We start from the raw sequence: 17,207 nt of genomic DNA on the forward strand, positions 1-17,207 counted from the left end.
GAGACAAGGATCAGCACAAGCTCGGACGGAGAGGCGCGACTGGTCAGAACAGGGCTAGAGGCCCGCCGATCCTGCATTAGCCAGGAGCCACGGATGCGGAGTGCGCCCATGAAATTCGCCAAACCCATGCCCTCTCCACCGACAAAAGGCGTGCTCCGTGTGGGCAGCGCAGAGGGCGCTGGGCCGTACAAGCACGCCTAGCCGCCCGCCGCCCGCCCGCCTGCACTCGCTCGTTGCACCACATCAACGGCAACAAGCGGTGAAGTGCTTCTTTGCAATTGACGTGTCATGCACCACGTTCATGCAGGCAATGGCCGAGCATATCGAGTCGCTGGCCGGCTTGTCGACGCCCCTCCATGTCGCCGCCCGCTGTTACCATGCATGGCCGTCTCTTGCACCTCGGCCTGCCTGCGCCTGCAGTCGGCGTCTCCCAGCTGCAGCGGCCACGGTCTCTGCGCCAGCATGCGCGCGCCTGAACAAATGGGTGTGAAGCGGTTGTCCGTACCTGTGTTGGGCCAGGCTGTCTGCCCTTGTCCTTGCCCGTGCCCCTCGGCTGCCTGACCTTGGGGCGCATTGTTTCCTCCCGCCAGTCCCTGGCTGGCGTGCCTGGCGTGCTGCGGGCGCGGTGGGTAGAAGGGGTCGCGGCGAGCAGTCGAGTTTGCATCGGCGGCGTGGGCAGCGTGCGAGGGCTGCTGCGAGGGCTGCTGCGAGGGCGAGGCGGGGGGATAGGCCGGGTAGGCCTGGTGGCTCTGGGCGTGGCGGCTCATGGGGCGGTCTGGTGGGCGTTGGAAGGGCGGGGGGCGGTTCATCGCAGGCTGGGGCTCATGGGGAGGCGGCAGGCAGGCGGGCTCGTATGCGGAGACGGAGCGACTGCTGTGGCTCCTGCTCGTCGTGGGCGGCGTGGGCGGCGTGTGGGCAGCGATGCAGCGGTGCAGCGATGCAGTCGGGGGCGGTGGGGGGTGGTGTGGCGAGGCCGACGGGGCAGAGTCGCGGGCGTGCAAAGGGAGCAGAAGACCAAACAGCAACAGCAGCAGCGGCAGCGGCAGCAAGAGAAGAAGAAGAAGCGTCGAGAATGCGAGGAAACGAGAACAGGCGCACTGGCACCAAACTGCGACAAGGCGGCTAGCCCTGCATCCCTGTAGCGAGAGAGCCCCGCATGTGCGCCGACAAGGGCCCCCCCAGCCCGCCAGCACCGCTGCGCTACGTATCTCTCGACGTGTGGATGGGTGGGTGCATGCACGATGCGATGGGAGCCGCCTGCAAACCGAGCCGTGTGAGAGAGCGTGTGTGTGTGTGCCAGCCAGTGCATGGGCGATGATGCGTAGACGACACCCTCGCTGCAGACACGACCTGCTCGCCGCAGTGGCAGTCCTGGTCGCACGCCAAAAAGAAACGGCGATGCAACCTCGGACCACCAGGCGCCGGCGTCGTCCATGCATGCCGTTCCTGGATGGTTCCCTGACCGCCCAACGCCAAGCCCCGATCGTCAGGTGCCTGCATCCATGCTGAACATGCACATGCGCCTGCACCCACACCCACACCTGCGCCTGCGCCTACGCCTACACCTACACCTACCCACATACACGTGCCTGGCACATACACACCCTCTCCCTCTCCCTCTCGCCCCCTCGCCCCTCTCCTCCCTCTCCTCCCCTCCATCCCCCCCACACACATACATGTCGCTTCTCCCCATGCCTGGTTCTCCTGCGTCTTCCTGGGCCCTCTACCGCCAGCGCCTGCACGCCGCCTTCCAAGGCGCTGATCCGCGTGTCTGCGCCGCCTTCTGGTTGTTTGGTACGTCTTGTTTGACTGCTCCCCCCCTGCCTGTATCCGCATTCCAAGAAACAGAGGCAGAGGCACACCCGCAACTAACAGGGCGCCAGGCCTAATCAACAACGTTCTCTACGTAATCATCCTCTCGGCCGCCCTCGACCTCGTAGGCCCAGACGTGCCCAAGGGCGTGGTGCTCCTCGCCGACGTGCTGCCCTCGTTTGTGACCAAGCTATGCGCCCCCTACTTCATACACAAGATGCCCTACCATGTGCGCATCCTCGCCTTTGTCGCCCTGTCGGCCGGCGGCATGCTCATCATTGCCCTCACCCCGCCCCGCCAAGACTCTGCGACCATTGCCATCAAGATGGTGGGCGTCATGCTGGCCAGTCTCAGCAGCGGCGCCGGCGAGCTTAGCTTCCTGGGCCTGACGCATTTCTACGGACACTTTGCACTTGCTTCTTGGGGATCGGGCACGGGAGGCGCGGGCCTGATTGGCGCCGGCGCATACGCCGTCGCGACAAACACGCTACGCATTGATCCTCGAACAAGCCTGTTGGTCTTTTCCTTTTTGCCCTTGGTCATGGTCGTCAGCTTCTTCGTCGTCCTGCCGCTCGGCCCACTTCGCGCTGGCACCAAGGAGCACGCCGACTATGAGGCCATCGATGACGAAGAGCCAAGTGACGGCGACGAAGAAGAAGAAGCAACCGAGTCGAGGGAACACGACGATCTGCTGTCGTCCTCGATGCACTCGGCCTCGGGCCGCACCTTCAGCTCCGCCAACACTAAGCCTGCTAACCGTGCGCTGAGTAGCTTGCAGGCGAAACTCCATCGGGCAAGAGGCCTAGTCCTCCCCTAGTAAGCAACATGCTTCACGTGCACCCACGCCACGTCTACTTGCGACTAACGCCCTCTAGTATGCTGCCGCTTTTCCTCGTCTACGTTGCCGAGTACACAATCAACCAAGGCGTCGCGCCCACGCTGCTCTTCCCCCTCGAGTCTTCCCCCTTTGATGAGTACCGCTCCTTTTACAGCACCTACAATGCCATTTATCAAGTCGGTGTCTTCATCTCGCGCTCCTCTACGCCCTTTATACGCATCCACCATCTCTACCTTCCCTCTTTCCTTCAAGTCGGCAATCTGATTCTGCTTACACTGCACGCCATGTTTGCATTCATCCCGAGCTACTATATCGTGTGCATCATTATATTCTGGGAAGGCCTACTGGGCGGCCTCGTCTACGTAAGCACGTTTGCTGAGATAACTGACAATGTACCAAAAGAGGACCGCGAGTTTAGCCTGGGCGCGACAAGTGTAAGTGACTCGGCAGGTATTTGCATTGCGGGCTTTTTGGGCATGGCGGTCGAAGTGAGCCTGTGCCGCTGGCAAGTAGACCATGGTAGGAATTACTGTAAGCTACAATAGACTGGCATAGACTGTTTCTCGCTCTTTGTAATGGTTGGACTTTTGTTTGAATCTCGCACCTTCTGATTCCCTCTACACAACCATGTCCGGTTGAGCCACGGTTGACAAGCCGTTCCTTCCCCAACAGCCTAGGAAGAAGCCATCAAGTGTATAACATGTGTCTATCTACAAACCCTCTACATTATTCAACCACTACACAATATCACAACAACAAATCTATCTCTAATGCCGCCTCCCACCGGAATCATTCCACCGCAAGACCCGCCGCCCCCGCCGCCGCTTCCACCACCTCCACTACTAACACACTCCGACATACAATCGATTCTGTATCCTCCGCCCCCCTTTCAAGAATCGATTCTCGGCCTTCTACCCGCCTCGAACCAAGACCAAGGACAAACTCAATCATCACCCCAGCGCTTCAAACCACTCTCATCCCTCGCCGAAGCACCAAGTCTAATGCCTACATCTCACCGCCCCATGACGCTCGCCGAGCTAGACAAAACACCCCCTTTCTTCCTGGCTTTTCCAACTATCGTCGTACGTCTTTTTTCTCTCTTCATCTTACACCAACCACTTGCATGGCCCTCATGCCCTAAAAGAAAGAGAAGAAAAAAAAAGCAGTGTATACATGGACACACGGAAGGATTAGACTAACGCATCACTGCACGCGAGCAGAGAACAAAAACCCACGGCCTCGTCCGCGTGTCCAGCCCCGCACACCTCAACACACTGCTCGACTGGTACCGCTTCCGCTCGGGCGAGTACAGCCGCGCCGAGCAGCGCGGCTTAGCCACACCGCTGGACATCCGTGTTGCGACGCCCCAGAGGCACGAGTACGATGCGCAGTGGAAACGTGAGTTTGCGCTGAGGGAGAAGAGGAGGCGCTTGAGGGCTTTGAGGTTGATGGCGTCGATGAAGGGCGAGGAGCAGGCGCAGGCGGGTGCCAAGGACATGGGCATGGGAAAGGGAAAGGGGAAGGGCAAGCAGAGGGATGTGGGATATGGCTATGGATGTGGATAAGTGAGGGATGAAGAACGTCGCTTTATTTTATTTTACTTTTACTGTACTTTTGCTATGCTTCGCTATGCCTCTACTTACTGTATTCGCTGGCTCCAAGTCTCGTCTCCTTCCCCAACGACAATAACCACAACACAATACGTGGTCTAGTCTAGTCTAGTCTAGTCTAGTCTAGTCTAGCTCCCCCTTTTCCTTTTCCTTGCCGAGCTGTACACTACCTATATATTTCTGCACTTGAAAGAGTATAAATCACAGAGGGTATGCAATGGGGAGTAAACTCAAAAACCGCTTGCGTGCTATGTAGTTTATCAGAAAAAAAAGAAAAGAAAAGAAAAGAAAAAGCAAACAATTCAAGTCACTCTTTCTATCATATCATGACTTACTTGTCGCAATAAATAAATGACTCATACACATACATATAGAACTGAGCAAATATGTCAACTCACACTCATGGCACTAAGCAAATATGTTAACATAGCAATCTTGCTAGCGCTCAGATAACTACGAGAATCCGGGGTAAGAATATCCATCCCCCCTCCACACACACACATGATTGAAGCGCCTCTTCTATAGCGTCATGTCTATTCTTATCAGCCCAATTGCACAAAATACATCAAATCCCCCATCCCGCAATTCATCTCCCCTCTACTCGCCATGTCTGCAGCTCGTGCCTTTAGCACCGCTTTCCGGGTTGGTGCGCCCCGCGCCCCAATTGCCGCCCGCTACGCTGCCACTCGAAGCTATGCCGCCGCTGCCTCTTCTCCCAAGCCCCCGGTTGCCCTCTTCGGTGTTGACGGAACCTATGCAAGCGCCCTGGTACGATTTCCACGAATTCAATTGGTGTTTTGGAGATGATGGGAGGATGGAGGATGGACAATGGCACGGGAAACGAGCCTGGCTAACATTTGTTAGTACACCGCGGCCGCAAAGACCAACGCCCTCGAGCCCACGGCCAAGTCTCTCTCAGCCCTGCAGGGCGTCTTCCAGAAGGATGCCAAGCTCACCCAGATCCTCCACGCCCCTTCGCTCACCGTCGCCGACAAGCAGCAGATTGTCCAGGAGCTCCAGAAGCACATTGGCAGCGCCGACAAGGACGGCATTGTCAAGAACCTCCTGACCACTCTGGCCGAGAACAACCGATTGGGCATGCTACAAGGTGTTGCTGAGAAGTTTGGTGTGCTCATGGGCGCGCACCGTGGTGAGGTTGAGCTTACCGTTACCAGCGCTACGGTACGTTGAATATCCGGGGAGACAAATCTTTGAAAAAAAAACATCAAGAGAATGGTTGCTCGGAATATTTTGACTAACAAAATATAGCCTCTCGACAACAAGACAATCAGCCGCCTCGAGACGGCCATCAAGAACTCACAATACGTCACCACCGGCCAGACGCTCAAGGTTGTTCCCAAGGTCAACCCCGAAATCCGTGGTGGACTCATTGTCGAGATTGCCGACCGCACCATTGACTTATCCGTCGCCAGCAAGATGGCCAAGATGAACAAGCTCCTCACAGACTCTTTGTAAAAAAAATATACAGAGCTAAAGTGCGCGCGCGCATGGATATCAGGCGTGGACATGTGTATTCTAGATGAACTCCTTTGAAAAAAGAGAGACAGAGAGAAACAAAGAGAGAGATGAATTTATTTACCCGTCTACCCACCTCGGATGCCATGAGTTGAGAATTAACCAGCATGTCTGATTTGATTTGAATTGATATCAGCTTTCGGAGCGCGGGTGCTGGTGAGGATGCTGCGATGAGGTTTCTGAGCGGGCTCGGCACTGGGTTGCGACTAAGCCCGATGGGGTCGCAAATCATCTTCTCCGACGACTTCACCCCACATCCATGTGTGCTCAGCATCGAGGGAAATTCAGCCTGGAGGAAAGGGCGTAGAAATGATTTTTTTTGCTCTATTCCAGGTACATTTGTGTTCACAAAGCCTCGTACAGGAGCGAAGACGGTCGTTCGCTAAAAATTGACAACACCCAAAGGCTCATGACGATGGCTTGGCAAAGTTGAATTCTTGTCCCCTCAAAGTCCATGCAGCCGTGGTCCCTCATCAGTTTAGTGGCCACTCTGTGAAAGACTCGCTCTTCCGCAACTTTATTGAATAATCAAAAGCCAAGAACATGCTTCGTTGAAAAGTATCACCAAGGCAAATAAGGGAATCTGTAGGAGATTGCGAACATGTTGCTCAAAACATTCAGGCGAGGAATCAAGGCAGATACTTCGGAAGCTCACTGGATCATTCGAACACTGATTACGCATTACGCATTAGCAGTCATTCTAGCATATTAACTAGTAAAAAAAATCCCATGTACATGTTACTTTAAGAAAACCGGTCCCACCTCTTTGTTTTACCATACCGTGTCGTGATATGTTCCCCAACCCCCAAGCGCCGCGCTATATGCATGAAACCATGAATCGCCTCATTCTGACCCCCAAACGACTTTTTTTTTATAATAACATTGCGAGCCAGCCTGCAACGCCAATGATTAGGCCCTCCACCCATTTGTCGATGCCCACGGCATGCACTGAAGCACCAAGGCCTTTGCTGGTCGCGCCGACACCACTCGCGATAATATCACCAGCGTTGCGACTGACTGTTGAAGATGGCGAGTCCGAGCTCGCCGTGCTGGTCGTGCTCGCACTGGTGCTCTTTGGCAGCTTGGGGATGGTGCTCGTCTTCTGTCCATTGATTACCAAGGCCGTGCCTGAATTGTCCAACGAGTACGTTGTTCCATCCATCACAATTGTTGAACCAGGTACGAGTGTCGTGCCATCTCCCAGCACATATTCCGTTGTTCCATCTCTTACGGTTTGTGCGTACGTAATGTCGTTGATTGTCAGCGCTGTCACCTCTGGAGCAGCCGTTATGATGGCGCCAGAGGGTATGGTGGATGTAACGCCGTTGACGACGATGACATGACCTGGCGTGCCAGAGGGCAGAGAGTATGTAGTACCTGAGACAGTAACGACGCCGCCAGGTGTGAGAGTCTGGTCTGGAGCAACTACGTAGGCGGTTGTACCGCCTTGCACAACCCAGTTACTTCCACCAGCATTCTGGCCCGACGGTACGATGGACGTAACGCCATTCACGACGACGGCAGCGCCAGGGACAGAGCCTGGGGTAGAGCCTGGCGCGGCAGCGGGCAGAGAGTATGTGGTGCCCGCAACAGTGAGAACACCACCTGGTGTGAGAGTTTGGCCCGAAGCGAGTACGTAAGCTGTTGTGCCGCCTTGTACAATCCAACCGCTTCCGCCGGTCTGGCCAGGCGATACAACATAGACTGTCGAGCCTCCAGGCAAAACCGTAAATGCAGTTCGATCACCTATGACGGGACCAGGTGGCGCAGGCGATCCTGGCGATCCTGGTGATCCCGGTGATCCTGGTGGCGCAGTAGGTGCAGACCCACCAGCGATCGTCTGTGTAACTCCATTGACAACAGCGACACCATTGGAGCCTACACTTACCGTGTTGCCGTTGACGATGACCGGGGCGCCCCCTGGCTTCAACGTCTCGGTGCCCACGACATACTCTCCCTGAGGATTTGCAGTGACTGTTCCCCCACCGATGGTGATTGCAGGAGCAATTGGCGTTGGTGCAGTCTCATAAACGAGTGTACTACTGCCTACAACAATCTTTGTTCCTCCACCGTCTGTAGGGTTGACAATAGGAACTCCGTCAACGGTTGTGGTCTCCCCTGGCTTGATGGTATGGTCTCCAATGATGATTAGAGGGGGAATGGAAGTCGAGCCGCCTTGGCCCTGGTTGTTCGATCCAGCAGTATTGATTTGGCCCGAATCAGGCAAGTTGGCGGGGTATTTTCCATCTCCAGTCTGCCCGTTGTGATTGTTTCCATTTCCACTTTGTCCGTTGGGATTGTTTCCATTTCCGCTTTGTCCGTTAGGATTGTTTCCACTTCCGTTGGATTGATTAGAATTATCCCCATTTCCGTTGGATTGATTGGAATTACCCCCACTTCCGTTGGATGGATTAGAATTATCCCCGCTCCCAGTTTGTCCGCCGGGCGTATCTCCATTTCCGTTGGATCCATTAGGATTATGTCCATTTCCAGTTTGTCCGTTAGGTTGGTCCCCATTCGCAGGTGACCCATTAGGGGTATTGGATTTGCCCGTGGGAGTAGGCGAAGATTCAGCAGCATTTTGTGTCACTGGGGAGCCCCCAAAGGGGACTTGGCCCCCGTCGCACCTCAGACAACCTTGCACTGTCTTGAAGACGGAAGTTGACTGGTACGTTGTCGAAAGGAAAGTCCCCGTTATTGATGGAAAAAAAGGGGCGGGCGGTGCGCCCTCGAGATTGGAGCCACTGGGTAAGACGGCAGCAGGAGGCAGGGCCGACTTACTCATGGGCGCGCTGGCGGAACATGAAGCAAGATCTGCACCCTGGAACTGTGACTGAATAGCAGGTTGATGCTCCAGATATTCAAGAAGCTTGGAAGGCAATCGGGTGGGCTGGCTTTGTGTTGTGCAATTGGGAAGGCCGGTCGAGTACGTTTCGATAAAGTAATTCCAGTCATGGAATGCTGTTTTGGCAGGCTGCCAGTTATGCAATTGCGTGACTACCGGTGTGCACTGGCTTTGGGTCGCATTGCTCTGGGGGAAATGCTGTTGCTCATAGAGGTCTGGGCCGCCGACCAGGTTGTTGTAGATGACGTATGTGGGACCTGCTTCCAGTGTCACATATGCACCGTCTGTCACCTTTATACTAAATATAGGTGTAGTAAGAGTGATGGGCTTCTTGTCGGCGCCTGTGACAGTCTTTGTCTGGTTCAGGGTGTGTTTTTCGGTGACGATTGTGTCAATGGTGTTGTTGTTCATGTAGGTGATGTATTCGGTAACAACCGTCGCTGTCACAACGGTGCTGGTCCACTGATTGCCAAAAAAGCTCTGGACAAATGAGGTAGTAATAGGCTTGGCTGAGAGGACACAGCCAGTACAAGGTCCTCTGGTACCCGTGAACTTTTTCCTTGTGAAGTTGAGGTTGTCGATGAATGGGTCAATGGTGTAATTGACGAGGGCTGGCGTTGGCAGTAGAGAAGTGACGGTGCTTTTATTTGTGTAGAGCGGTGCCGAGTGAGGTACACCAACAGGAATTGGTGGGCGTGCAGGATCTGCCATAGCAATAGGCCCGGTCGGTGCATTGGGAGGAGGAGTAGTGGCATTGGCTGATACGGCGACTGGCGTTGGGTGCTGGGGTTTTGGTGCTGCTTGAGGGACCTGTGGCGGCTGTGGTATATCGGGGACTTGAGGGAGCTGTGGTAGACTTGGTGCGCCTGGTGCATTGGGTGCACTGGGTGCCTTGGGCGGCTGTGATGCATTTGGAGCGTTTGGAGCGTTTGGTACATTTGCAGGCAGTGCGGGCTGGGCCCAGTCGACGGGCACTATGGCACGTGGAGGAGAAGCTAGGCTAGTCAATGGTTCTGCTGTCTACGCAAAGGGACACAGGCACAGGCGACATACCCTCTGTGGGTCATTAGTGGGGGTCGAAACCAAGGCCATGCAGAGACAACGTACCCTTTTGTGGACGAGCGGCGGCGTTGCAGCCGGCAGCGAGCAGGGCGGACAGGTACAGACGGGCTTGCGTGCGCATCTTGCTACGGGCGCCCTCGAGGAAAAACGAGCGACGGCGCAAAGGACAAGCACGACGATGCAGTCCAGGAGCGGCGAGGGCGAAACGCACAGAAAAAAAGCGAGTGTTGGCCGTGGTGCGGTCGGCCTTGGATCATGGCAGTCGTAGAAGCGCATTGCCAGCCGCTATGAATCATGGACGGCCTATGCACATGCCCCCCCTAGCGGAAGCCTCGCTTGGCAGCACAGAGCATTGGACGCGTATGGCGGCCAGGGCATGCTTGAACCCTAACCAAGCCTCCCTGCGCCGCCGCTTACGCCCACGCGTTTGCGCCGCCCGTCGACTGGTCGGCCACGATGCAGCCCGCCACCGCTCAAACTCTGCAGCCCAGCCCGCCGCCGCCGCCGCCGACGCCCTGCTCTGGCGGTGCTGCGGTGCTGCGGTGCGCGCGCACGTGACGCGGCCGGGCTGCCGTGGCGGAGGTGCAACGGCGTGGGCGATGCGCAAGGCTGGGCAGAGGGACATGATGGCCACGACGACCGACGCGTCTGAATCAGCGAACCTTAGGGGGGCTGACCGAGTGGCCGCATTCGGACGCCAGCGGAGAGCAGCAGTCGCAGAGTGGAGAAGGGATATGCAGTTGCAGTTGCAGTCGCAGGCCATGCCGGCGCCCATGTTGTAATACTGCAACCGCCGCCCGTTGCTCAGCAAGCGTGTAGAGCGCGCGAGCACATGGACGCCCAAGACGGCAGCGCTCGTCGCATGTTCGGAGGTCCAGGCGAGCGTCGAGTGGCGTGCGGGATTGCCAGGTGGCGCCCGTTGGCATCGTGCATGCTGACGAGGGGGGGGGGAGATGATCAGGGCGTCGAGCCTGTGTCAAGGTCAAGGTAGTATGGGAGGAGTAATATTGGATGTGTCGATGGGCAGGCAGTTGGCGTGCCAGATAAGTGAGACGCTGACAGCACCTCAGGCCCAACCTGCTGCCATTGGGCCCCGCCCGCGCCCGTCCGCCCATCCTCAACACGCTCCCCCATGCTCGTTGCTCCATGCACCGCACCACCACCGAGTCGCTCGTATTCAGCCCGGATATGCACGCTAGCCCATGCCGCAATCATGCTGTGCCGGCTGATGATCGCCTCCCCCAGAAGACGGGCGCCAGAGCTAAGCCCATCCCTAATAGTCCGTGGGCCGTGGCATGGCACACGGCCGGCGAGCTCCAACAAACTTTGGCCACTCCCTCTGCGGCGCCCGCAAGCCGGTAGTTGACGACGACCGACAGATAGTGACAGCATTCTCCGGCCACGCGCGCCGCCATGTTCCCAGCACCGCACCCCATGGCCTAGCCGACGCCCCCCCACCGTCCTCTGCTCTTCGCTCCCGCATGGGCTTCCGCCCTTTCACCCTCCAACATCCGCTCGCTACACCATACCATGGGCCTCGCTGTGCGGGCTGCTGCGCCTTCCGCCGCGCCCAAGCCCTACTCTGTTCCGCCCTCGGGCAAATTCGATGGCAATGACGGCACCTGGAGCACCTTCAAGCTCAGCGTAGGCTCGCCGGGCCAGGACTTCCGCGTGCTACCGAGCACAAAGGCCGGCGTCACCTATGTCATTGCTCCAGAGGGCTGCCTGCAGGGCGTCGACCCGTCCGACTGCCCCCAGCTGCGCGGAATCGACATCTTCAACAGCGTGCAGAACACGGGCTTCCAGGCCAACGCGTCGACGACATGGTCGGCCATCGGCCAGTACGACGTCGACTTGGAGCAGGCCCTCAACTACACGGCACGAGGCCTCTTCGGCACTGATGTCGTGTCGCTGGGTGCTACCGCGGATCGCAGCACGTCTCTGTCCTTGTCAAACTCGATAGTGGCTGCCATCGCCGACCCCAACTTCTACCTGGGAATGCTTGGTCTGGGCCAGGTCAAGTCCAGCTTCAACAGTGCGAGCCAGCCCGCCGAGCCCATGCTCTACACGCTGCGCCAGGACAACAAGATACCCAGCTTCTCCTACGCGTACACGGCAGGCGCAAAGTACCGGCTCAAGTCTGTCCTGGGAAGCCTGATCCTCGGAGGCTACGATGCCACGCGATTCAAGCCCCCTGCCAGCAACTTTTCCTTTACCTTTTCCCAGGACTCGTCGCGGCTTCTGACCGTGGCCGTTTCCTCCATCATGGCGACCGACACCCTGCAAGGCACCTATTCTCTCACTTCGGGCTCCCACTTTTCCGTCATCGATTCGACTGTCCCTCATTTGTGGCTGCCCAGAAATGTCTGCGATCAATTCGAAATCGCCTACGGCCTGACATATGACCCGCGAACCGAGCTTTACCTCGTCAACGATACGGTCCACAAACGGCTCCTCTCCAACAATCCCACGCTGACTATCAAGCTCGCCAACTCGCTTAGCGGTGTCACCACCAACTACACCAACATTGAGTTGCCGTATGCCGCACTCGACCTGCAGGCCTCGTATCCTTTCTACAATACTAGTACAAACTATTTTCCCATCCGCCGCGCTGCCAATGATTCGCAATACGCACTCGGCCGAACCCTGCTGCAGGAAGCATATTTGATAGTCGACTATGAGCGGGCAAACTTTACCGTTGCCCAAGCCGTCTTTCCCGATCCGCTACCTCCGGCTCAAGTCATCACAATTGTTTCGCCAAGCGACTCACCGCCAAAACAGGCTGATTCCTCGTCATCATCATCATCTGACCTCGGTACTGGTGCGATAGTTGGAATAGCAGTTGGCGCTGTTGCCGTTATCGTCGTCGCTATCGTTGCATTCTTTCTTGTCCGTAAACGACGCGGAGCCAAGCAGCAACAGCACCAGCATTATGAACTGGGCGGCAAAAACATCTCCGAGGCAGATTCGAGGCAGGACCTGACTTCTCTGAATCGCCTACCACTCAAAGCTCCCGCTCCACAAGAACTCAGTGGCACACCGCTAACTGAGCTCGCATCTCCTGCCAATGCCCATGTGGCCGGACACGGGTACCCGCAAGATCACAAGGTGGCCATCAGTGTAACAGACGAACCCCAAGAGCTACATGGTGACTCGATAATACCAGTAACACCACGGTGGAGTGAAGTGCCTAATCCTTACCATCGCGACGTCGACATGGAAAGTAATAGCAGCCAAGTGGTGAGCACGATGCTTAGTGAAGACAGTTATGCGACTGGCGAAAGCGGTTTAAACCAGGCTGCTGTTTCACCACTTACACCACGCGCTCCTCATTTCAGGTCCTGATTTTTTTTTACGCATTGATAATTGGGCCAGTCGAGTTTGTCTCTATGCATCTAACTGGGGGTTTGGGCAATCTGTTGTTTTCTTTAGATACCACACACACATACACACATACATACATACATACATACATACATACATACAAAAGGAGGAGAGGGGGTTTTATGCGTATGTTACGAAGCTAGGTAATATCCTATTATTTGTAGGCTTGAAGCGGCAAAGTGGCTTGGTTGCCGAATCAGCTGCTAGTATCCTCGTATATGCAGACTATTTTGAATCATCATACAAATCTCTCTATGCTCACTCACGCCCTGTTTGTGCACTCAAATTCTTGGGGGTTTCTTCTTCTGTTTGCCTTGAAAATACCCATAGTGTTGGGCTCTTCAGGTTCGTTGGTTCCAGTTGGTGGACATAGACAGGGAGCTTGTACTTACCGGGTTGTACCCAGCTGACACAGCTCATGCGCTGTGCCTCGCATTGCGAACAAGAGATGCAAACTGCAGACACCAAACACGTGTTTGGCCATGGATACGCCTTGCCGAAGCGTCTGGTTGGTGTAGTGGTTGTTGTGGAGCTCCTCTGGTACCAACCTGTCAATGCGGCTATTTTTGTCTACATGTGCATGTCGCTGTGCTAGGCTTGCTCTAACCGTGCCGCGTACCGAGATGCTCCAGTCTTTTTCACAGCCTCCATCGCTTGGACACAACCACAACGTACGTCATCTCACCCAGAAACCAGAGAACAGGAGAGGAGCCGATGTCGCGACTGCATGTAGATGCTGAGCGCATGCAGGTTGCGGATGCTCGTGCACGTGAGTGTGAACCACACCTCCATGTTTGCTGGATGCAACCCCACGACCACACCCAACGAGAAGCATGAATGTCCAGCCACCCCCGAAGCAGGAGCGCTCCTTGAGGTCATTCGTAAGCGAAACCATGACCCGTGCTCCATTGGCTCCACTTACAACAAGGCAGCTGGCAGTTGGACTGCCTGAGCCTATGACGTAGGTGATACGCATGGCTGGAAGCTACCCCCTCATCCCCGCGCCTCCTGGTCCTAGACAACACACCAAACACCTAACTTCTACTCACTATACACCTTTACGTCGATCATACAGCCCTGCAGCAAATACACCTGAATTTCTCACCTACACCGATCAATTGACAATGGAAAAGATCAAGGAGAAGCTCCACATTGGCAGCAACCGCCGCCGGTCGCAGGCCGAGGACGATATTGCCGCTGGCTCCAGTAATGTTGGGACTATTGAGGGTATGTCAAGATTCTGAATTCCGTACTATCGCCCACCGTCTCTTTCGCTGGTACAGATGCATGCGCCACACCACCCACGGGATGCTCTAGCCTCAAACCTCCAACCTCACTACTAACCCACAGTCAGAGAACCGTGACTCGATCGACTCTGAACTCGCAGCGATGCCTCCTCAAGAGCGCATTGCTTACCTCAAGGAATTCGAAGAGTCAGACAAGCACGATGCACCAAGGAAGGGTGGTCTGATTGAGAAGCTCATTGCCCGTGGCAACAAGAAGACCGAAGACCAAATCGAAGCAGAGACCAGGGAGCGCGAGCAACGCGAAAGGGCTCACCGCGAAGCCACACATGCGTCCATTGGCCCCGGCGTCGGTGCTAGCGCACACTCAGCTGCAGGGCCTGGTGGCCTGTAAGCGTATGGATGGCGAGGGGTGGTGAATTACGAACGACAAGATTGAAGACTTATGATATTGACTGCGAGGAACACATTATAGCGATGGGATTGCAATTACACCGAGTATGCTTTCCAGAATGACGAGTAATAGTATCAATATGAGGGAATACCTAAGCCATGTTGCTTGTCTACTGCAGTGTTGAAACTTACCGAAGGTCGAGTATCCGAATGCAAAGATTGGCATAAGAGCCTGGATGATCCTAGACGTTGGCCTAGTGTCTAATCTGCCACCCTAGAAGAAATCGCTTACTTATCTAGCCCAGGTCGACTTTTGTCCGAGAGCCCGGCGTAAGCTCTAACCCTCAGGCACCAAATCACGAGCACTCTATCCAAAACAACTCGAAACCAAGCCACTGGTATCGCCAGATTAAAGCCGAAGTCTCTTCTAGCCCTACCATGTCTCAGCCCCCCCCCCCCCGGTTCCTCTCCCCTTCCTCGTAAGATTAAGCGCATCAGCACGACCACATGGCACCTCAAACGAACAGTTTATGTAATTTCTACCATGAGAAAAAAAGACGCATAATCTTAAAAAAAAAGCAAGCTACACCCTCCTTCTAGTTGAAATTTTGTTTCACATTAGATAATTGGTAAGTGTAATTGTAAAAGTGGTGGTTGCAACGCGGCTCTACTCAACTCACCTCAACTCACCTCAACGGTCTGGGTTTGCTTGGCCCTCCCTCTATAGTAAGCCTAGCCTTTGTAATTTCCGGAGGGGTGGTTTCTCGATAGAACCCCTGGTATGACGGTACTTTTAAGTACTTTACACACACACACACGGCCACACACAGCCACACATATCCTTACCTATACACTTGACAGGGGGATGTATGGGTATGTATGTTATTTGTGTGTATTTGTGTGTATGTATCCTGGCTATGTATGCTCACATGACAGCCGTACAGTACCCCTGACTTATTTGGCGTTTGTTTTTGGGGGGGGGGGGTTTCTCGCAACACGTACATGGTCTTACGCATAGTGTATATACAGCGCAGAGAGAGAGAGAGAGAGAGAGAGAGAGAGAAAGATCTTATTAGACTTAGTATTTAGAGTATGTATATGTTATGTATTACACAAACATATATATATATATATATTTTTCCTAATTTTTCCTGATTTTTGTTTTTTGGGTGTGTAGACGACTCGTGGTAGCTAACCCAACTAACCAACTAACTAGCTAGGACAAAGACGAAGACGAAGACGAAGAAGATGACGGTAATGGTAATGGTGGTGATGAAGAAGAAGAAGGACTAAACTGGACTGAACTAGTAGTGCTGTGATGTTTACGACGACGACGTTGTGCATTTCTTAGTCCTGTTGCTGAGTTTCTTTTGCAGGAGCAGCATGATGCCGTTGATTTGCTGCTCTTGTTCTCGGAAGGTTTCTTCGTTGATGGTGGTGGTGGTGTGATGGGCGTATTCGTCGTCATCTGGGACTTGTTCTTCTTCTTCTTCTTCTTCTTCTTCTTCTTCTTCGTCTGGCTCATAGTCCGTGAATTTCTCCTCCTCTTCCTGCTCCACTTCCATCTGTTGTTGCTCTTGTACGCCGGCATCCCAGTCCTCGCAGTCCTGCCACTCCGCCTCCTCCTGCTCCTGCTCCTGCTCCTGTTCTTCATCACCCGCACTCGTCCTATTCTTCTCCCTCACCACACGCATCCCCGCCACCACGCCCCTGACCACGATTCCCAGTTCTCTGCGGTAAAAACACAAAAGCCCCGCTGCGATGAGCAGTTTGGCAAACGTGCCTGTGGCGCGTGGAGCAGTGGTAATACCAGTAGCAGGCATGAGCATCAAGGTAATCGGAGTAGGCGTAGTAGTACTGCTGGTGGTATTGCTCGAGTCCAGACTAAACCGCACATTCTGATTCTCTGACCCTGCGTCGCTGAGCACGCGGTACGTGTGCAGGATTGCTGTGGCTGTGGCTGTAGCGGCGGTTGTGATTATGGTTGTAGTTGCTGTTATGGTTGTGGCCATTGTTGCGCTTGGAGTTGTGGTTGTGAGTGCGTGCGTGGTTGTCATGGCGGTAGTGGTGCCCAGAGTATCCCAGGTTGGCCTGCATTTGTTGAGCGTTGGTAATGTGAAAGGCGAGGTAAGGCAGGGCAAGGCAAGGAGAAAGGGAAAGGATAGGGAGGGGGGAGGGGACCAGATGAACAAACATACATATCCGACGCATAGCTCTCTATACTCAGTCTAACGCTCAGACTAGCTGCCTGCGCCCCGATATTCGACACTGCATCCCACATGTCGTTGACGAGGGGCGGGGGGTTGTAAATAGCATTGTGGATGGTGTAGCAGATATCCATTTTGTCGCGTGTCGTAAGTTGAGTGTCGAGTCTAGTATGTGTGTGTTGGTTTCACAGAAGGGAGTCTTTCTTTCGGTATGGCAGAGGTAGACTGGGGATCAGGTGTGTATATGTACTCTGGTGTGTGGAGAAAAAAAGAAGG

General features: G+C 54.9%; 7 protein-coding genes across 7 annotated transcripts; 4 read left to right on the plus strand and 3 right to left on the minus strand.

Annotated features, from left to right (window-relative positions):
- Positions 1–299: 299 nt before the first annotated feature.
- Positions 300–767, minus strand: SETTUDRAFT_25130 (uncharacterized protein; the record flags this gene model as incomplete). The annotated part of the gene is made up of 1 exon (XM_008023046.1): positions 300–767. One exon carries the CDS (start codon positions 765–767, stop codon positions 300–302), a length of 468 nt encoding a protein of 155 aa, XP_008021237.1.
- A 924-nt stretch (positions 768–1,691) lies between these two features.
- SETTUDRAFT_145230 (uncharacterized protein) lies at positions 1,692–3,195 on the plus strand (the record flags this gene model as incomplete). The annotated part of the gene is made up of 3 exons (XM_008023510.1): positions 1,692–1,794; positions 1,884–2,628; positions 2,688–3,195. 3 exons carry the CDS (start codon positions 1,692–1,694, stop codon positions 3,193–3,195), a joined length of 1,356 nt encoding a protein of 451 aa, XP_008021701.1.
- A 1,638-nt stretch (positions 3,196–4,833) lies between these two features.
- Positions 4,834–5,929, plus strand: SETTUDRAFT_166886 (uncharacterized protein). The gene is made up of 3 exons (XM_008023511.1): positions 4,834–5,028; positions 5,125–5,442; positions 5,530–5,929. The coding sequence occupies exons 1-3, from the start codon at positions 4,867–4,869 to the stop codon at positions 5,734–5,736; spliced, it is 687 nt and encodes a 228-aa protein (XP_008021702.1). The 5' UTR covers positions 4,834–4,866; the 3' UTR covers positions 5,737–5,929.
- A 738-nt stretch (positions 5,930–6,667) lies between these two features.
- Positions 6,668–9,824, minus strand: SETTUDRAFT_158510 (uncharacterized protein; the record flags this gene model as incomplete). Its single annotated transcript, XM_008023512.1, has 2 exons — positions 6,668–9,636; positions 9,749–9,824. 2 exons carry the CDS (start codon positions 9,822–9,824, stop codon positions 6,668–6,670), a joined length of 3,045 nt encoding a protein of 1,014 aa, XP_008021703.1.
- Positions 9,825–11,167: 1,343 nt separating this feature from the next.
- On the plus strand, positions 11,168–13,325 carry SETTUDRAFT_166888 (uncharacterized protein). The gene has a single exon (XM_008023513.1). It carries the CDS (start codon positions 11,234–11,236, stop codon positions 13,046–13,048), a length of 1,815 nt encoding a protein of 604 aa, XP_008021704.1. The 5' UTR covers positions 11,168–11,233; the 3' UTR covers positions 13,049–13,325.
- Positions 13,326–14,211: 886 nt separating this feature from the next.
- On the plus strand, positions 14,212–14,725 carry SETTUDRAFT_101461 (uncharacterized protein; the record flags this gene model as incomplete). The annotated part of the gene is made up of 2 exons (XM_008023514.1): positions 14,212–14,314; positions 14,442–14,725. The coding sequence occupies 2 exons, from the start codon at positions 14,212–14,214 to the stop codon at positions 14,723–14,725; spliced, it is 387 nt and encodes a 128-aa protein (XP_008021705.1).
- A 1,321-nt stretch (positions 14,726–16,046) lies between these two features.
- On the minus strand, positions 16,047–17,065 carry SETTUDRAFT_36526 (uncharacterized protein; the record flags this gene model as incomplete). Its single annotated transcript, XM_008023121.1, has 2 exons — positions 16,047–16,815; positions 16,923–17,065. 2 exons carry the CDS (start codon positions 17,063–17,065, stop codon positions 16,047–16,049), a joined length of 912 nt encoding a protein of 303 aa, XP_008021312.1.
- Between the last annotated feature and the right edge of the window lie 142 nt (positions 17,066–17,207).

Source organism: Exserohilum turcica, assembly GCF_000359705.1.
Source record: "Exserohilum turcica Et28A unplaced genomic scaffold SETTUscaffold_10, whole genome shotgun sequence".
NCBI classification, from domain to species: domain Eukaryota; kingdom Fungi; phylum Ascomycota; class Dothideomycetes; order Pleosporales; family Pleosporaceae; genus Exserohilum; species Exserohilum turcicum.